Source organism: Leptonychotes weddellii, chromosome 13 (assembly GCF_054177405.1).
Source record: "Leptonychotes weddellii isolate Sample4059 chromosome 13, ASM5417740v2, whole genome shotgun sequence".
NCBI lineage: Eukaryota > Metazoa > Chordata > Mammalia > Carnivora > Phocidae > Leptonychotes > Leptonychotes weddellii.
In genome coordinates this window covers 33,125,835-33,144,435 of record NC_138381.1, presented here as the reverse complement: position 1 = coordinate 33,144,435, position 18,601 = coordinate 33,125,835, and the positions used below count along the sequence as shown (strand labels likewise).

Here is an 18,601-nt window from a genome sequence, read left to right as displayed (position 1 = left end):
AGGAATATGATTGGTAGCTGGTCTTAATAAACAGTTAGTGGGTTCTGCCTGCCTGAAATGCAAAACAGATGTATCTTTGTTCTTTTAAACTGACTTTGATGAATAAACTATATGTGACGTCAGGTCCAAGCTATTGGATGGCTGAGTCCTACTCAGAAATATTTTAGAATATAAAAAAGTTTCCATGGTCGACACTGAGAGAACAAAGTGAATTCCAGTCGCATTGCTGTTAGCATTGAAGCAGGTTCAGAAATTCAGGGAGGGCTTCGTCCAACAACCCCTTTTGGTATTTTGGGGGCACTGCTGCTCTCCGCCGCACCGAGCCACCCTCCCATCTCACAGCTGCAAGCTCTGAGTGCGTGTGGTTTTCAGCTGTCATTGCTGGGGCTCTGTAGTGGGCATTATTGCTGTTTTGCTTATTTGTACACATGTTTCCTAAAAGGGCAAAATCGGATTCTGCAGCAGTGATCCAGTATCTGGAGACTGTGTGATGTTGCCATTTCTCCCAATTTGTTTGGTTATGAATGATGCAGGGTTTTTAATCATTAGCATCTTGGCTTTGCTGGCTGGTTTTGGCAGACTGGCCCTCCAGCCAGCCCTGTGCTGTGCTCTGTGCATCAGGAGACCAGCTCACTCTGCAGGTGTTTCAGCCATAAACAAGCATCGGCCACGGGCTCCTCTTTGTTTTTACGGAAACCCTTTGGAATTTAACTTTCAGATACAAATACTTGGAACAGTTGGCAGCCGAGGCGCACGAGAAGGAACTGAGAAGCCGGAGTGTGAGCCGGGGCAGAGGTGAACTCTCCTTGGACCTGACCTCCCCGGCAGCCCCTGCCTCCCCCACCTCTCTGCGCAGGAGCCCTCCGTCTCTAGACTCACAAGAGGCTCTCCTGGGAGCCGCCTCCTCTCCGGAAACAGCTCAGCATCCCCAAGGTGAGTGCTGGGAGGGTAGAGGGAACTCTGATGGGGTAATTCGTGTTAGGCTTCTGGGCAGTAGGGACCAGTGCTATGTGCAAAGTGGTACTGAGTAGTAACTAAGGGTAAACTCAGGGCAACTGCACCACACTAATAAACCAGCTGCCTTCAGAGCCACTTCTACTAAAGCAATATTATGTGTGAAGATTGTCAGTGCATGGTCATTGAGAAGGGAGAATATTGAAAATAAGGCTTACTTGGCCATTTCTTCCTAAATCACAGGGAATTAACTTAGTACCCCATAATTTGGATATTATTTATTTATTGGCTCTGCCCAGTAAAGCGACCACTTTAGAATGTTCTGACCTTAAGAATTATGGGTCTGTTTCCAATTAAACCGATGGAGAATAAAATTAATCAAAGCAAGCAAGGAAAAAGGCAGACTTAGTGGAAATAGAAGTCAAACACTGAAGCAGGAGAAAGGGAAGATAGTAGCGATCACTGGCGCGTGTGGTGGGGGTGTAGACGCTTGTGTGCAGACAGGCTCTCCCTGGAGAAATTGTCTGTCATCTTAGCTTTATTTGGAGAAAAACCATGTTGTGCACTGCAGCCTGAGAGCATCAGCTGTTTTCCTAATTGCTCTGAGGACGGTTGGGTCCGTTTTCTCTCACATTAACAGAGAGGATGGGTCTCGGGCACTGCCATCTACACTGCGTGTTGACGAGCCTGCAGCTAGCACTGTTCAGTGTGACCGGGTGTTATGGCTTGCAGCCTGACCGAGGCTTAGCCAACGGAAGGCAACAGAGAAGCTCAACTTTTAACTCTCAGAGGGCTGACTAAATATGGCGTCAAATAAGGCAGGACTGCATGAACTCAGCAGAACTGGGTGTAACGCCACAGTCTTGTCTGTCCAAGTCTTCGCTGGCTCTCCAAGCCTCGGGGCTCATTCTGCAGGAGCCGGCTGGCTTCCCTGCAGCTTTCTATCACATCCAGTTCCTGCTGGTCCCTGAGCCGTGGAAGATTGTCCTGGGCAGATGGCTCGGTCATAGATGAGTAATGTTGGTCTGAAAATCCTGAGACTCGAAGAATCAGGAAAACAGCCTGTTCTAGGACAGCTCTGTGCTTTCCAGACCCTGCCTGGTATCCCTGCTCTATCTGAATTGTGGTATTGCCAGAGGCGATATGAAAAACATTCCCCCGCAAAGTTGTGGTTCAACACTTAATCTTGGGACTTTTAACTCTAAAAGTTGTACCTTCTCCAGTTTACAGAATGGTTGTCTAAACTGGGAAATACAGAGCGGCCCCAAGCTGAGAGAGAACTGTCAGTATCTATAAAAATTGTTTGTCCTCAAAACTTTTAGTCTTCTTGATGTTTGTGATGAAAAGGCAGTTCCTTGAGTATTTTGCCCAGTGATGGTCAAAGTTGAGGCTGTTCTGCCCAATTAAAGAGGCAGAATATGTTTTTTTAAAGATTTTATTTATTTGAGAAAGAGCAACTGAGAGAGAGAGAGAGAGCACAAGCAGAGGGAGAGGGAGAAGCAGACTCCCCACTGAGCAGGAAGCCCAATACTGAGCACGGAGCCTGATGTGGGACTCAATCCCAGGACCCTGCGATCATGACCTGAGGTGAAGGCAGATGCTTAATCAACTGAGCCACCCAGGTGCCCCAAAAGGCAGAATATTTTAAACTTAGGAAGAACATAGAAAATACTTATCTAGGGTACCTGCAATATGCATTGGGGGAAAATAAAGTTATTTCAGTATGCTTTCAGAAAGATTAATAGTAGATGTCATTTTCCTCTCCAGAGAAGGGATTCAGACTGGGAGAATGTTTGACTGAAATCACACCACACGCATATGAAATAGGAATACTGGGCTTGAAATGAGACATAATTACAAATTAATGAAATAGCGTTGTATGATGTTTGCTTTGTCCAAAAAAACAAAGCAGTGGTTCTTGTGGAACCCGGGAAAGCTGTCCGTCATACATTAAGTAATTATCCCCATCAGTCAGAACCAGCAAAGTAATCTAAAGTCTGTCCTCATACATCACTGAATTCCACAATTGGCAATTATAAGTGTATAAGAAGAAATGCTATGAGAGGATTGTCTCAGAAAAGTGCTAAGACTTCCTTCTGATTTGGAGACCTTTGCCCTTATGGCAGAAACACGAAGTTGGACTGGCAGCAAGGTTCTTCTCAGCCTAGCTTGCTATTGTTCTCTGAAGCATTCTACTAGCCTCCAATTCATAGTCTTTTCTTTTTACCAGGTCCCATTTTTAAAGGCTCAAAGTAATTTTTTGCTTACCCCTAACATTTACAATATCCCAACATCTGGGGGAAGAAGAATAAAAAAATCAAATCACGCATCCAGATGTTTGTCCTGCTCCAAACACCTGGCACTATGTGGTCCAAACATGCCCAGGTTGACTCACTTTTTCATTCTCTCTGCTTGTGGAATCATATGATCATCTTCACACTTGGGTAGTGCTCTGTCCCTCCCTCCCAAGTGCTACTGTTTAACACCTTCTCGGGCATCTGAGGAAGCTGAGGGGAGATGGGATTATCCATATATTACTGAGACTCAAATAAATGGGAAGGGGCACCATTTGCGGATCTTGTTGGCACCATCCTGGGGGGTAGAAGCCATCTTTTCATGCTCAGCTCAGGCATTTATCAGGACGTCATGGTACCCCAGTATTTGTGGCGATGTTCCCATTCATGCCACACCACCCCTTTCCTTCGACCCCTTCTGCAATATCTGCATACACTGCAGCCTACGTTTCAGAGTTATGTTTGCAAAGAAAAGGAAAAACAGATATTTGTGACTGAATTATATATATCTTGGGATTAAAGGTCACATTATGGGTTTTTTTTTTTATTAAAGATTCTGGAGAACTTTTAATCGCAGAAGATAGGAAAACATTAAACACTTCTTTACCTTTTCTCTTAAATATATTTAGAAAGAAGGCAGGGTAAATGTTAAAATACCAATAGCATTATGTGCCATCTAGTGAGATCTTTCAGCCAAAAAACTTCCCAGCTAAATCTGCTATAACTTTTGTATAACTTAAGCCACTACCCCCACCATCAAGTCAGTGTGTGCTTGAATTATTTTTCCATCTGGCCCTCTTGTGGCTCACAGCAGATGTGTGTCCCAGTACTGCCTAGACTTCGTGGTGATGGTCTGAATATTTTTCCTCTGTGTGAAACTACCAGGCTCGAGTGAGGAACAAACACATACATGTGTTCTCACTTGCAATGTGCTGCAATTAATGGAGACAATCAGCCCCCAATTTAGGTAAACACAAAGGTCCTCTCTCTTCATGGCTTTAATTAGCCTTTCCTTATTTTCACTGAGCCCTGGTAGTATAGATCAGAATATCTAGTAAGTTTACTTTCTATTATTTTAAGAAACTCACAGGTGTCTCTGGAAATAAGTTATTCTCACTAATTAGAGAAAAAGGTTCAGTATTCTTATTGGGAGAGAATTCTTTGCTATGACTCTTGAGGAAGTTACTGAGGAGTAAAAATAATCTGTGTACCCACAAGTGAGATCATTTTAGCCAAGTAAGCTATTATCCTAGTGGGTGTCAGATCTACATAACCTATTTCATGGAAAGAAAATGGAGAAACCATGCATCTCAAAACCGGGTATTGAGGTTGGTCCCTGCCGGGTGGCCCTGTTTAAAACCACCTTTCCTGGAGGCTAGCGCTGGGTGGCTTTCTTGTTCCCTGGCTGATACACCTGCATCCAGCCCGAGGCTAAGTGGAGAGAAATTACCTTTCCCGTGAATGAATTCACAAGTGGCTTTTACCCACTAATGTAGCCATGAAAGCATACATCGTGGCTAGATTATTTTCCTTTCTTTTAGCTCGGTGCTCTCTACATTGCACACAGAAATAATACTTTAGAGATGCATTTGAAAACTTTACCACACCATATTAATTTTATGTTGGGGAAAAATATGTTCAATGGTGATTTTTTTTTTCTTCCCATACCTGGATTCCTAGATATTTCCAAATGTCTTATTGTTGGGCCTTAGAGATATAAAATATAACCTATATGGCCATGGCCTACTCACCAGCATTCACCTGGAGGCATTTACAGAAATTACTCACAAGCTGTACTGATATTTTCTCTCACAGATCCAAGCTTTTAAAGTGCTGGTAAATAGGACTCTTCCTCTAACTTCCTTATCCTCTCACCTGGAAATAAAATATAGACCTATAGCTATATCCTGAAATGTTCCATTGGCTTAAATGAATAATCATTTTTCACGTAGGCATCGTTCATCATCACAGCTGTTGTCATTGTTACCAGTCATTGAGCACCTTTGTCACCTTGTGTGACATGTCTTGAGTCTCCTTCAGGTGTAGACACTCTCCTAAGTTACCCAATCCACGTGGCAGAAATCAGAAACATCTGGTATCCCATTTCCAGTTGGCACAGTAACAATGGACTATCATCAGTCATCAGCCTAATGCATGCTGGTTCCCTGGCATAAAGCTTTTGGACACCTCCAGTCCAGTATTTCATGAATTGGCAGGAAACTAGATTCCTTGTGGTTCTGTGACTCAGGGCGGCCCCACCTCCTCACACCTCACCTGACTGCTACAACTTGATGCCATTTGGTCAGTTAGACAAAATCTCTCAGAAACTCTACCCAAGGCCAAGGCACTGCCTGCGACGCCTACTGTGGAACTGCTTTACGAGACTTTGCAAATCATTGGGTTTTCCTGCCTTGCTTGTTCTGTCTCTAAAAATGGAAAAGGGCAAAACTTTCCCTTTTACCCCTCCTATAGAAAATGACAGTTGCCTGCAGGCTGTTTTTGTGCACCATATTGTAAAACACAGTCTTGAATCCTTTCAAAGTAGATCAAGTATGAGTCTTACTTAAGTATGCTTAAGTGAAGACAAGGCATGGAAAGCATTGGAAAAGTTGTTAAAGAATGGTATTATGTGATCAACATGATCATTTCATAGGTAGTAATTAGGTATCAAAAACTGAAGGGTCTAAGACTTCACCGACTTGTAAGTTAATAAGTTAGTTTGCCACAATTTTGTGGATGGGGGCACAAGAAATGAAACTGCAGGGTCAGAGACAATGGACTTCATTACTCATAGCAATAGTAGTAGCCAGAGTATCAGCATTTGTGCCATTTCTCCAAGCCCCAGTTCCTGCAAGTTGATGTGAATAGGCCCAAGTGATGGCTGCCTACACAGAGAGGAACCTTGAACTTAGGGACCCCACATCTTTTATAGTGGGCAGTAAACATGTCTTCCCTTTGTCCCAGAGGGACACATTATCTTTATCACAGTGAGCTATAAACCAACCAGTCCTTTGCTTCAGGGGAGACACCATCTGTGTCTTCAAGGCCATTTGCTATGCACACATCCTTAGAAAGACATCCCAGAACTAAGACTGTCAGTGGCTCTGCTCGTAAGACTGCAGAAACACAAGAGACCCGTGGAGAATTGTTTCCAAGCATTGGATTATAATGGTTTTTAACCAACATTTACAAATTTGCATCTTAAAATCTGTTTAACAGAAACAAAATATTCAACTTTAGAACAGGAATTAGCTTGTTTGTTCTTATTTGACAAAAGGAAAGCACATCAGGAGTTGCAAGACCCAGTCTGGAGGAGGCACTGGGGGTGAATGAGCTTGTCTGCATCTGGAGGTGCTAACAGGGAATCTGGAAAGACATCAGTGCCTTTCATCCCAGGTGGGAGCCTTGGGTAAAAGATCCCAGGGACATTCAGTAGGCCTCCACAGATAGGAACACTGAGCATTCTTCAGTCAGTGTGGTAACTTTGAATTTCCAGAGTCGTTGACTAAGAACTGAGAAATAACAAAGACGAATAACTACCTGGCTCCTTGTAGCATTCTTACCTGTGGTCAAGACCTCGATCACCACTCTGCCACTCCACTTTTCCCTCCAGCGCCCCTGCCCCCACTCTACCACCCCTGCCTTTCCCTCACCCACCCTGATAAGGCATTTGTGCAAAATGATAGACTGTTTGCACTGTGACAGAATAATCACACGTTAGCTTTCCTGTCCCTAAAGTATGCTTTTCCAAGAGAACTCCTGGCGTCAGAGACCCTGCAATGCATCTTATCTGCCTCTGAACACGGCACGAATCTTCAGAGCCTTCTGAAGCTGGAACATCCTCTTAGAAACCTGCTTCCACCAGATATATTTGGAAGTTCCAGTAGATTGTTGACTCTCTAGATCGAGCAGTTCTTGGTCCTTCCTTATGTATCCTCTAGATAATTTCCAGACTCAGCATGTTATTTGGCTTTCATATCTTCTGCATTTCTCATCACTGTTTTGTCATCATTTATCTCAGTCTTTCTCGTCATTCTGTTTGTCTTCTTACTGACTCTTCTGCCTGCCTGCCTCCTAAGTATTGGGTTTTTCCAAGGGACCTCTCCCAGCAACCCTCTATTTTTATACCTAACTTCTGGCTGTTTTCTCACATCCCCACCTGTGATTGTTCACTACCTACCATATGATGAAAACTAGGTCTGCATCTGCAGCCTTGGCCTTCTTGAGCTCAGGACACATGTATCCAACCTCCTTAGACATCAGCATCTGAATGCTCCAAAGACATGTCACACTCAACAGGTGCCCATCAGGGGCATTCAGATGGGGGAGATTCACCCATCTCTCACCCGTAAACTCCCTACCGCCCAAACCTGTTCATACCTTCCAATCCTCATCTGGTTTAGACCATCTCTCCTGGCCTAGTCATTTAAGCTGGAAGCATGCATATAATTTTTTACTCCTCCCTCAATGCTCACACCTACATGGAATCACCAAGTGTTCATGTGCTTCTTTCTCTCAGCTCAGCCCTCTTTCCTGTCTCCCCGTTGCCAATGCCTTACTCCTGCTCTTAACCATCTCTCATCCAGACCATTTCAGTAACTTCTAATAGATCTCCTATCTTCCAGGTTCTTATTAGCAACCCAGCCAAAAAAAAAAAAAATCATATCTGTTTTTAAACAGCTCTAGTGGCTCTCCATTATCTATGGCATAAAGACAAGACCTTACATGGCATTCAAGACTTTGGTTCTCCAGTCCCTACTACCAGTCTTTTACCTCCACAACCACCCCTACCTGTTACTTTCAATCAGCACCAAACCACAGTCACTACCTGAAAGGTGCTATGTATGCTTCTGTGCTTGAGAGCCCTCTTCCTCTTGGTGCCCACTGGGCTCTTAGCCATCTAGTTGAAGCATCTTTTCTAAAGCCTACTTGGATTCATCTTATATGTTTGCCTTACATCTTGTGCATACCAGGGATACAGGGCTTATCTCACTGTATTTGCAATAAATGGTCCCCCCTCTTCATCTGTGTGTTCCCCAGAGGAGAGCCCGTGCCTGCACTCACCTTTGTTATCTCCTAATGCTTGGAGCAGAATAGACATTCGGTAAATGTTTTATGAGCTAGTGAATGAACAAATAGCATGAAAAAATAAAATATATTCTGTAGAGACAGCTGTTTCCCCTATATCCAGAAATTTACTACATGGGTCATGATGGAGGACACATATTTGAAAATCTCGTCTACTCTATAAAGACTGAAGGAAGGATGGTGGGTTAATGTAGAAAGGGAACTTTTGCAGAGAATTAACATACGTGGGCCATGTCCTTCTGAGGATCTAACACTAAAGGAGGAAGAAAATTCAGAGGATGACTCTTGATAAATTGATCATTATTTATTGAACCACCTATTAAAATACCCCTTATTTTAAGTAGGTCTTTCTCCATTTTTTTAATGAAATTTGCCAACAAGTTCAGATAAACTAAGTTGTTGACTAAGTGGATTGGTGACTAAATATAAGTGAAGAAGGGTCAACTGTTTGGGGTGAGAGCTTAAAAGTGAGATTTCTAGTTGTACCCCAATTGTAGGCCAGCTGGTTCTGCTTAGGCATGGTCAGACTTACTGGCAGGAAGAGCTAACATTTTCTTTAGATAATAGTTGTTTTGAGTCCATAATTTCTCTTGGCTAGACCACTTTATCCTGAAAAATATTTTGGGGAAGATATTTTTCACATCTGATTTCCTCATGCCTAGCACAGTGCCTGGCACATCAGAGGTATTAATAAATATTGACAGAGTGAGTGTTGCTGCTAATTACATTAGAACATCTAATTAAAAGTAACTACCTCCTGCTAAGCCTGAAAAAGTGAATTAATGAATTAACCAAAAAACTCAAGTTCAATCAATTTATTTGCTAGCTGTTATTACTCAGGACTATCCATTTTAATGCTAGTGTATACTTTCCAAAATAGCCATTTTGTTTTGATGTCATTGATGTTCTGTCTGGGGCTATGACAAGAGCTAGAGGTGCTCTTGAAATGCATTGCCCGTTTGGAATTAGACAATGTCTTCATCCTTGAGGAAAGGCTTGTCTTCCTCTTTGCTCTTTTGAGAAAATGAGCATGTAGTTAACCTAGAAGCTCCACCAGCCCTACTGGGCATGGAAAGACAAATGTATATTGGAGCTGATCTTGAACTGATCCTGAGCCAAGACAAGATCTCTCTATCTGATTTTAGAAGAGTTTAAACAAGCTCAAAGGAAGTCTTCATATCCAGGGGTTGATGTTTGGGGTCATATGGTTCTAGTTCAAGATAATGAGAAAGCAATGATACAATACGGATAGAGTAATGATACATGATACGATTATCTTAAATTTTTTTTTTTTCATTTTCTGTTTATAGTGTGAAATAGAATCTATCCATTAACCGATATTACAATAATTGGACCTGAAACTAGAAACTGTCCTGTCTGATAATGCAGTGGAATTACATCCTGTACATGTTTAATCAAGTGAACTCCATCAGAAGCATAATCTGAGGGGCAAAGGTGGGGGAGTGAAAAATCACAATTTGAATAGTGCTTGTAATCCTGCCCAACATCCAACTCAGATGTAGGTTTCCATGTGATGAGCGTGACATGAGGGCCACAGATCTGTTTTTTTCTTGAGTCATTCCTGACTTTCATGTGCCTCTTACAGTATGAACAGCATGCTGCATCAGATGTGATTTTAGAGTATAAGGATTTGTGTTTCGTGGTACTACAAGCCCAATACTTCTTATGGCATTCCATTGAAACTAAATGAACACCTTGATTGTTGGAGCTGTGAGGGTTGGTATGGTATCTATAAAATGGCGTCTTCCAAAAGGCCTTCCGAAGGTAATTTTGGCCATGTAGGGTTTTCATCTTAAGAGGTGGCTTAGGCTGAGCCTGTTTAGGAAATATAGTTCTCAATTTTGAGAATAAAACTGGGCTAAATTTTGAAGACATACGAATTCACTAGACTGATGGATCAGTATTTTGCACATGATAAAGTGGGGGTTTTTTTGTTTGTTTGTTTGTATAAAGCTTGAAGAGGCTGAGTTTGAGCCCATCCTAATGAAACTGTTCCCTTAGGGTAGTGATTCTCAATACAGGATGATCCCTGCTGCCCCCTCCCCCACTCCCTCCAAGAGACATTTGGCAGTGTCTGGAGATATTTTTAGTTGTCCCAACTGAGGAGGAGGTGCTATTGGCCTCCAGTGGGTAGAGGCCAGGAATGCTGCTAAACACCCTACAGTGCACAGGATAGCCCTCCCACAACCAAGAATTCTCCAACCCCAAATATCCATGGTATTAAGGCCAAGAAATCCTGCTTTAGAGTGAATGTGAGTGAACAGCTTAGCGTGAACTGGCCTAACACCAAAGGCAAAGTCTGAAGAATTTTCAAAGTTGTGAGCTTTTTCTCTTGGGACCTTTTTCACATTTATGTGATTAAACCACAAGTTTAAAGTTGATGGTGTTAGTTATTAGCTCTGAACTGGGGAGGTCCCTGGAATGTACATGATTTGGAGCAAGTATTATAGAATTGGCTGGCCCAGCCCTTGGTTTCGTAAGACCTGCCAGAAAGCCAAGTCCTGGCAGAGTCATCGAGACACCATCACAGACTGAAATCAGTTGAAGCCACCCAAAGACTTATTAAGTTCAGATCTTTCTACCAGCAATTTATCTCTTCGAAGAAGAGTTGCATGATAGGAGATTCCAACTGGACACTCTGGACTCAACTGTCAGGGACATGGATGAAAGCAGACCTGGAACGTTTGTGCACTCTGCATGTTATATTTGTTTGTTTGTCTCTTCAGGAATGATTATGTGCTTCTCCTTTATAGCATAAGTCACCCACCTCACAGTTTACCATCGTGATTAATAGCCTGAGGTTCTCAGTCAGTCCCGTTGGGGTCCAAATCCCAGCTCTGCTTGTCGGTGAGGCTGGAAGGAGAGGGACATGCTTAGAGGGTGCCTGAGGGCAGCCAGTGAAGGGACAGTTCACAGAGGTGTGGGGAAGGTCATAGGACCATTGGGTGGAGAAGTCCCCAGAGACGAGCAGCAGTGGGGGACTATCAACACTGCTCCCACCTCCAGGCCTGGAGGAACTTGGTCCATGCCTGGGACTCAGTGAGAGTTGTAGCCTTGGGAAGGAGCGCACAGGACAGAAACTGAGGCCCCACGTGAAGAGAGTGGAGGCATAAATACTCCTGCCTGTCCTCCCTCCCTCCCAGCCTCCCGGGGCACAGAGCAGAGCAGAGGGTGGCTCTGGAGGAGCAGCTGTGAGCATCCGGCCCACTGTGTAGCCCCAGACAAGTTGCTTAACCTCTCTGGAGAGGTGTCCTCACTTCTTACATGGGGACACTAACCTTCATGCTGCCGATGTGAGGGCTCCAGAGAGTGGTGTGGACGTGGTTCCGGGGACGCAACAGGGTGTAGAAGGCACTCGGGACCCAGTACGCTGGGCCTGACATCTAGTGAGGTTTCCGGGACCAGATGAGGAGTTGGTGCTGGGCTTTTGGAGGGACAAAGAGAGCTAGCTGTTAGGAGCCGTCCTCTGCCCTGGCTGAATTCCTCAGGGCCTGCTCGCTCTCAGCTCCCTCCCGGCTTTGTGATCTGTGTGAGGGAAGTCCCAGCATCTGACTGGGCACCCTTTTATATTCTCTCAACAAAAGCAGTGAAGTTTTCCCTCTTTCCCTGTGGTTCTCATGTTGATGGGTTCCCATCCTGCTCCCATGCCCAGTCTCTCTGTTCTGTAATGTCTGTTTTCTTTGGATAAAGAATTCCCTTCAGTGGTCGTGCTCGGGTTATAGGCCCATTCCCAGGATGGTTACAACCAGGTTCCTTGTTACTTCTTTCTGAATATACTGTGGATCTCTTCCTTTCAATGATTTCTTCCACATGACCTAAATTATCCATTCCTATATCCCTTTATGCAGTTTAATTTTGATTTTTTTTCTCCTTTTTCTCCTCTCTGCACTCCCACCTTAAAATTTAATTTAAAGCCCTTTGAATCAGGTCAGTGCAGGTTCTGGCCAAATACATTTTTCTGGCCTTTGCTAAGCGCTTTCTGGCAACGCCAGGATCCCATTAGTCTGCTTGCTTAGGATGTGGTCCAGGAAGATGGGTCCTGGTTTTGGATGCCTTTTATGTTGCCAGGCATTTCTTGCCATGTCCTCCCTTCACTTCCATACTCATGCCTGCCGCGGGAAGAAGGACTACCTGGCCCCTGGCCCAGGAACTTCTCGCAACTCCTCTCCTCCTCGGCCCAGCCCCAGATCTTTACATCCTTCCTCCGTCTGAGGTGATGGGTGGGCATGGCTGGTGATGGAAAAGCTGGGGGGCCCTGGCAGCTCCTGACTTGCAGGTTTGGTTTATTGCAGTCACTTCTGACCCTGCACCAAAGGCAGGGCTTCAGGGTCCTTACAGGCATGTGCTCGGGAGTGGGTACCCTGCCCCTTCCTGCCAAACACCATGGCCTGGGCCTTCACTCTTTTCTCCCCAGCCTTGCTTTCTGAGGGCAACATGAGAGGCCTCCCCACAGAGGGGTTGTGCAGATTTAGTAGACTGTTCATGTGAGGTGTGCTCAGTTGCAGTCCTCAGATGCTGACACGCTACGTCCCCCAGTGGCTCTCTGGCGTGGGGAACAGCTTCCCATTGGCGCCATGTTTTTATTCATCATCGTCTGTTGAGCGCATGTCTGGCATTCGCTTCTTCCTCCTTGGTCTCTGTCTGCAGGGTTTGTTTCCTGGACTGTGTGCTCCACACGACTGAGGAGCTTCATCCATAGCACCAGGCATGTGTCAGCTGTCCCAGCGGGAAGTATTTGCCTGTGTCTACCTACAGCTGCCATCACTACCCTCAGCGTGACATCCCAGCTCCTCACCCCACCTTGCAAGGCCCCTGCCAGAGCTCCAACACCAGGTCGCTTTCCTTCCTCCAGACTGGCCCATGCCGGTCTCTGCACATGCTCTTCCCTCTGCCCAGAACATTCTCGTGTCCACTTTTCCCCCTTTGAACTCATTTTCCTCCTTGGAGACCCTGCCTAAATGTCCTTTTGGCCCAGCAACTTATGTTTCTTCCCAGGCCTTGCCAAAGTCCCTTGCCATACCACCCCCAGCCCCCCAGGGCACCATGCTTTTGCTTTTAGCGCACCGTCACGTGTATAGATACGTTTAACTGTGTCTGGGTGAGCCAAGGGGCTGGGATTTCCATGTTCATTGGTGGTAGGGTTCCCCCACCTCTGCCATGCAGAGGCCATGGCCAGGCACATAGGTTCTCTTCGCTCCTCTGTAATCCCTATGATGACAAGCACTGGGTCTGTCGCTTGTGTCACTCATGTATCACTGTGTCTTTCGCCACCAACACCATTGTTAGGCTAGAGAAAGCTCATTTAATACAAGGACGGGCAATAGTGGGAAGTTGTGAGCAGTTTCCACCCCTAGGTGTTGAGAAATGCCTTAGCTCTCTTTAGGGCTCCTCCTGGACACTCATAGGATACGGTTCCTCCTGCTTCCTGGGCACTCCGTGAGGGTAGATGATACCTTTTCCCTGTCTGCCCAGAGTGGGGCAGCCTGGCAGAGCATAGTGACTCAAGGAATGGGTGTGTATGTGTGGATGGGGTGCTGGTGAGAGAGGTCTTGATGAAGGAGAATGGGAAAGGGGAGCAGAAATGCTCTGGAACTCGGGGTGCAGTCTGCAGGAGCTTTCTGGGTGTCAGCGAAGCCTTTGTGAGCAGATGTCAGTCCAGTACTGTGCTGGGGGCTCGTGGACACGAGAGGAAGGTCAGGTCTCAGCCCTCGGGGACCTTTTGCCCTTGTCATTCCTGTGTTTGGTTAATGCAGCTGCAGAAGGGCCCTGCCATGGATCCGGGCTGCTCCTTCCAGGGGACCCCTGTCACTTGTTATCCAGTGCCTTCTCTTGGGTGCCCGGCTACGTACCACTGTGATCCCCGTTGATGGGTTTTTACGTCCCGTTTCCCTAGCCAAGGAGCGAGCCCTCTGAAAGCCGGGATGTGTGTTCTGCCAGTGACAAGTGTGCCGCCTGGCATGTGTGGGACAGGTATTTGTCAGGAAGGAGCAGCGATATGTGTTTGCTTTCACACCGTCGCTCTCTAGCTTCACTGGTTTTGCTTGACTCAAATGTGTGTGAATATTATTTGTCCATCGCTAGGACAACCTCACGTGCCACGGATTTGCAGTCAGGCCTCGTGATGCTGAGTCTGCATTCTGGTCAGGAGGCGCTTTTGGAGATGGCTACCTCCCCAGAAGTAATGACACAGAGAAACCACCTGGTGGTCGGATCACACACAGAAATGACTCCACGAAGTGAGGCCCCAGTATGGGGGGGGGTGAAATTGCTTAGTGTTTTAGCCACAAGAATGCATGGCTCTCTAGCATGTGCATGTCCATTACCACACCTGTCCAGACTGCCCCTGCTCATCAGGGGCCAGAGTTGCTGCTTCCATGGAAGGAAACATGATGGTGGCGTGCGCGTGGGCTGAAGTCACACCGCCACCAAATCATGGGTCTTTCCTACTTCGTGTGCCTAGTCTCCTGGGGATGGAGAGTAGACACAGGCTTATGGCAACCCACTGCACCCATCTCCCTGTCAGTGATAAAGCCCCATGGAGGCACCCCAGCCAGTGTTCGCCAGATGCTCACCAGTTAAAACTCAGATGCCTGCCACATGCTAGACTGTTGGAAACACGTTTTCGTTTTGATGTGGCTATTCTGCAGTGAATGTGCGCAAGGACATATGCCTTCTGTCAACCAACGGATGACAGTGGTATTGGTAACGCGGTGCTTCCGCCCTGCTCGTAAATGAAGGAGTGTTTGTAGCTCCTTGCTAAATATTTTATTATCAGATGAAGAAATCGCCATAAAAATTCCTCTGATACCAAGGGGAATTTTTCTCAAGGATGTATTCACTCTTTTTTTTTTTTTAAGATTTTATTTTTTATTTATTTGAGAGAGAGAGAGACAGCGAGAGAGGGAACACAAGCAGGGGGAGTGGGAGAGGGAGAAGCAGGCTTCCCGCTGAGCAGGGAGCCCGATGCGGGGCTCGATCCCAGGACCCTGGGATCATGACCTGAGCCGAAGGCAGACGCTTAACGACTGAGCCACCCAGGCGCCCCAAGGATGTATTCACTCTTTACCGGTGCTCAGCTCAGTCTTTGCTTTTGAGGAACAGTGTCGGACAGTACCACGCTTAGATATGTGGGCTCACGGTTGTATGTCCTTCGGTTTCCTCCTGCTACTGCCCAGCAGCACATCTCGGCCTAGAAACTTTGTCCTCATATCACCAGTGCTTGGGGACACCCAGCCGGGGCAGCCAGTAGACAGCAGAGGGCCTTTGCTGCCACGGCCTGCCTTCCTCCTGGCTCCCAGGGAAGCAGGTTCCTTTACTAGACTGGAAGATATGCAACCTGTCATGAAGCCACAGGCAGGTGGAAGGGAGAGGCTCTCTGACCTCTACACTCAGTTCCTACCTGAAGGGCACTGGAGAGACTCTCCTGGAGGAGTCACTCTTCCTTTGGTGGTTGGAAGTTACCCAAGAACATAAGGAGAAGCTGACGTTGCGCCTTCCCCAATTCCCTCTTTCTCAGAGGAAGGCAGCCTGAGAGAAGATGAGGGGTGGGCGAACTGGACCCCGGGAGTCCTGGCAGAATGACTTCTGGCTGGGAAGCTGAGGGCAGCTGGGCTCCCTGCCCAGTGAGGCCTGAGCTCTCCTCTCCCGTAGGAATGGCACTGCCTGGCCTGCTGGAGGGCCTCTACTGCTAATTCCATTGCCAGCCATCCCCCCTCACCTGAGCCAGCAGGTTGCCTCCACAGAGGGAGCACCCTGATCTGCTTGTCCTCCTGGGGTCTGGGCAGGTCTCCTATAGTTCCTGCCCCATGCAGATCCTGCTGAATTTCTGTATTTGTGTAGCATATGCCTAGGGCTTGAGCACACGCTCTTGGGGCACACTGCCATGAGTCCAGCAATGTGGTTTTGTCCAGGCCTGAGGATCACTCTCTCAGGAGTGACCTGTCTCCCTCTGGCCTTCACATGTGGCAGTTCGCTCAGAATTTTCTGTATTCTCAATCATTTTGCTACCCATATACAGTGCACAGCTGAGAATTTTGCTCAGTAAAACCATGCAAAGCCATACTGTGCCATTCTCCTGTTCTGTAGAGGAGTCACACATGGGAGCATGAACATTTGACCTTGCTATGAGCATCAAATTTCCAGCCTTGATAGGTTTACAAATAGTCCGCTGTCTGCAATTCTCCTGAACAACTTTCAAAATCATGGGCTAATCAAATTATGAGCAAACCTAATTCAAGCAAAGGGCGACAGTCCTCATTGGTTTGGCTACCGATAAAACATAGGGCAGCTCCTGGCGCGTAACAAATTACCACAGTGATTCAAAATAGACCCATTCATTATCTCACAGTTTCCGTAGGTCAGAAGTCCAGCAGGGTATAACCGGGTGCTCAGCCCTGGGTATGATGACGCTTCGCTCAAGGCTGTGGCTGGCCTGTCTTTCACTGGGAGGCCCTGGGAAGAATCCACCTCCAGGTTCATTTAGGTTGTTGGCAGAAGTCAGTTTCTTGGGCTCACAAGCCCAAAGTCCCTGTTCTTTATTTTATGTTGGCCAGGAATTACTCTCAGCTCCTAGAGGCCACTCACATTCCATGTCCGTCACATCACTCCTCCATCTTTAAAGCCACATGCTTCTAATCTCTCTGACTTTGTTTTTTTTTGTGGCCAACCAGAAAGCACTGTGCTTATAAAAGTCTCACCAGATTGTATCGGGCCCCTCTAGATAATCTCCACATCTTAGAGTCAAGTGGCTCTAAGTGCCCGATCCCTTCCCAGCAGCGTCTAGAGGAGCGTTTGGCTGAATGGCCAGGGGATGGGAATCCTGGGGGCCATCTTTAGAAATCTGCCCACAACAAGCAGCAGAGAGAAATCCACCTCATGTCTACTTTCACACCTCACTTGACATTGCCGAGAAATTCCTGTTGTGATTATAATCTCCATTGTTGTCTCCACCAGCGAGTGCTGGGGATCCTGAGCCTGGACCGGAGGCGGAGGCGGGGCAGGGTACGGATGAGGCTAGCCCGGAAGTAGCGCCAGCCCGCGTGGGAGCGGAGAAGGAAGTGGAGCAAGCGCTGGAACAAGAGCTGGAAGAGCGGGCCTCTCTCAGTGAGAAAGAGAGGCAGAGTGAGGAGGTGAACGAGAAGGACAACTGCTCTGCCTCCAGCATCTCATCCTCCAGCAGCACGTTAGAGAGGGAGGAGAAGGAGGACAAGCTCTCCAGGGACAGGGGAACTGGTAATACAGCCCCTTTTCTCAGTAAATACGTTCCAGGGACCACTGGGTGGGGGACTTGGTTTGCTGGCCACTGAGATGACCCTGCTGGCTCAGCTCACTCACTGGGCTGTGTCCCCTGGTGTCGGGAGGTGAAGGGCATGGCCACACTGTGGACAGCCCTCAGCTTCCTGCCCCATGGGACGGTGGCCCCCATGCCCTGTGCCATGCCGTTATACCATCACTTTGACAGGTGGGGAAAGGGCCCAATAATGAGGACAGCAAAGGACTTTTCCTGAGGAATGAGTCCCAAAAGAGAACTTCCTCATTTCCTTCTAATTGCTTGTTAATAGTAAATGTAGCTTTTTTTCCGAGTTAAATTGAGACATACGTCATGTTGCTATCTGCCCCCTCGGAAGTTTCTTTAGTGAAGTGTGCTAAGCCATTATGATGGACACTGCAGACCACAGCAATTTGTTTGTTAAAATGAACTGAATGAGTACTTCTAGAAAGTGGCAGTTCAAAGTGTGCTGAAGTCAGTTTGATGTACTCTAGTGGAATATACATGATTTAAGTAACTTTCTACAGTCTGCTCAGGGCTGCTCTTTTGTTAGAAAGTATCTGCTTTTCTTTATGAAATTAGATCCTTTTGGCATTATAGCTGATATTCATTCAGTTCATCTGTGTCATGGCAACTATATGATGAGAGACCAAATGGAATGTTAATCCTCACTGGGGACTCGGGGAGGGTGCCACAGAGGATTATAGGAATTGTAAAGGATTCATATAATCATTTGAATTATGGTTCACATGCAACACCATAGGGTTGGTTTTCCTGCCCACGACTTGCATGCTGTTGAGATGACAGCCACCTCTCTCAACTAACACCCTCCACCAGGGGAGGCATGTCTTACTAGCCAGACTTCATTAACTTACAGGCTGATACACACACAAGGAGCCTATGTCTTGGGCCCAAAGTGCATCATGAAGGCTCCACAAGGGCTTGCCAGCTGGTGACATGACCCATGCATGGCTCA

General features: G+C 46.6%; 1 protein-coding gene across 1 annotated transcript in view; it reads left to right on the top strand.

Annotated features, from left to right (window-relative positions):
• Positions 1 to 18,601, top strand: part of FHOD3 (formin homology 2 domain containing 3) — a 415,022-nt gene that overhangs the window by 337,062 nt on the left and 59,359 nt on the right. Inside the window, exons 18-19 of the mRNA XM_081802533.1 lie at positions 719 to 933; positions 17,310 to 17,588. Of these exons, the coding sequence (XP_081658659.1) occupies positions 719 to 933; positions 17,310 to 17,588 (494 nt within the window). The remainder of the gene's footprint in view (positions 1 to 718; positions 934 to 17,309; positions 17,589 to 18,601) is intronic.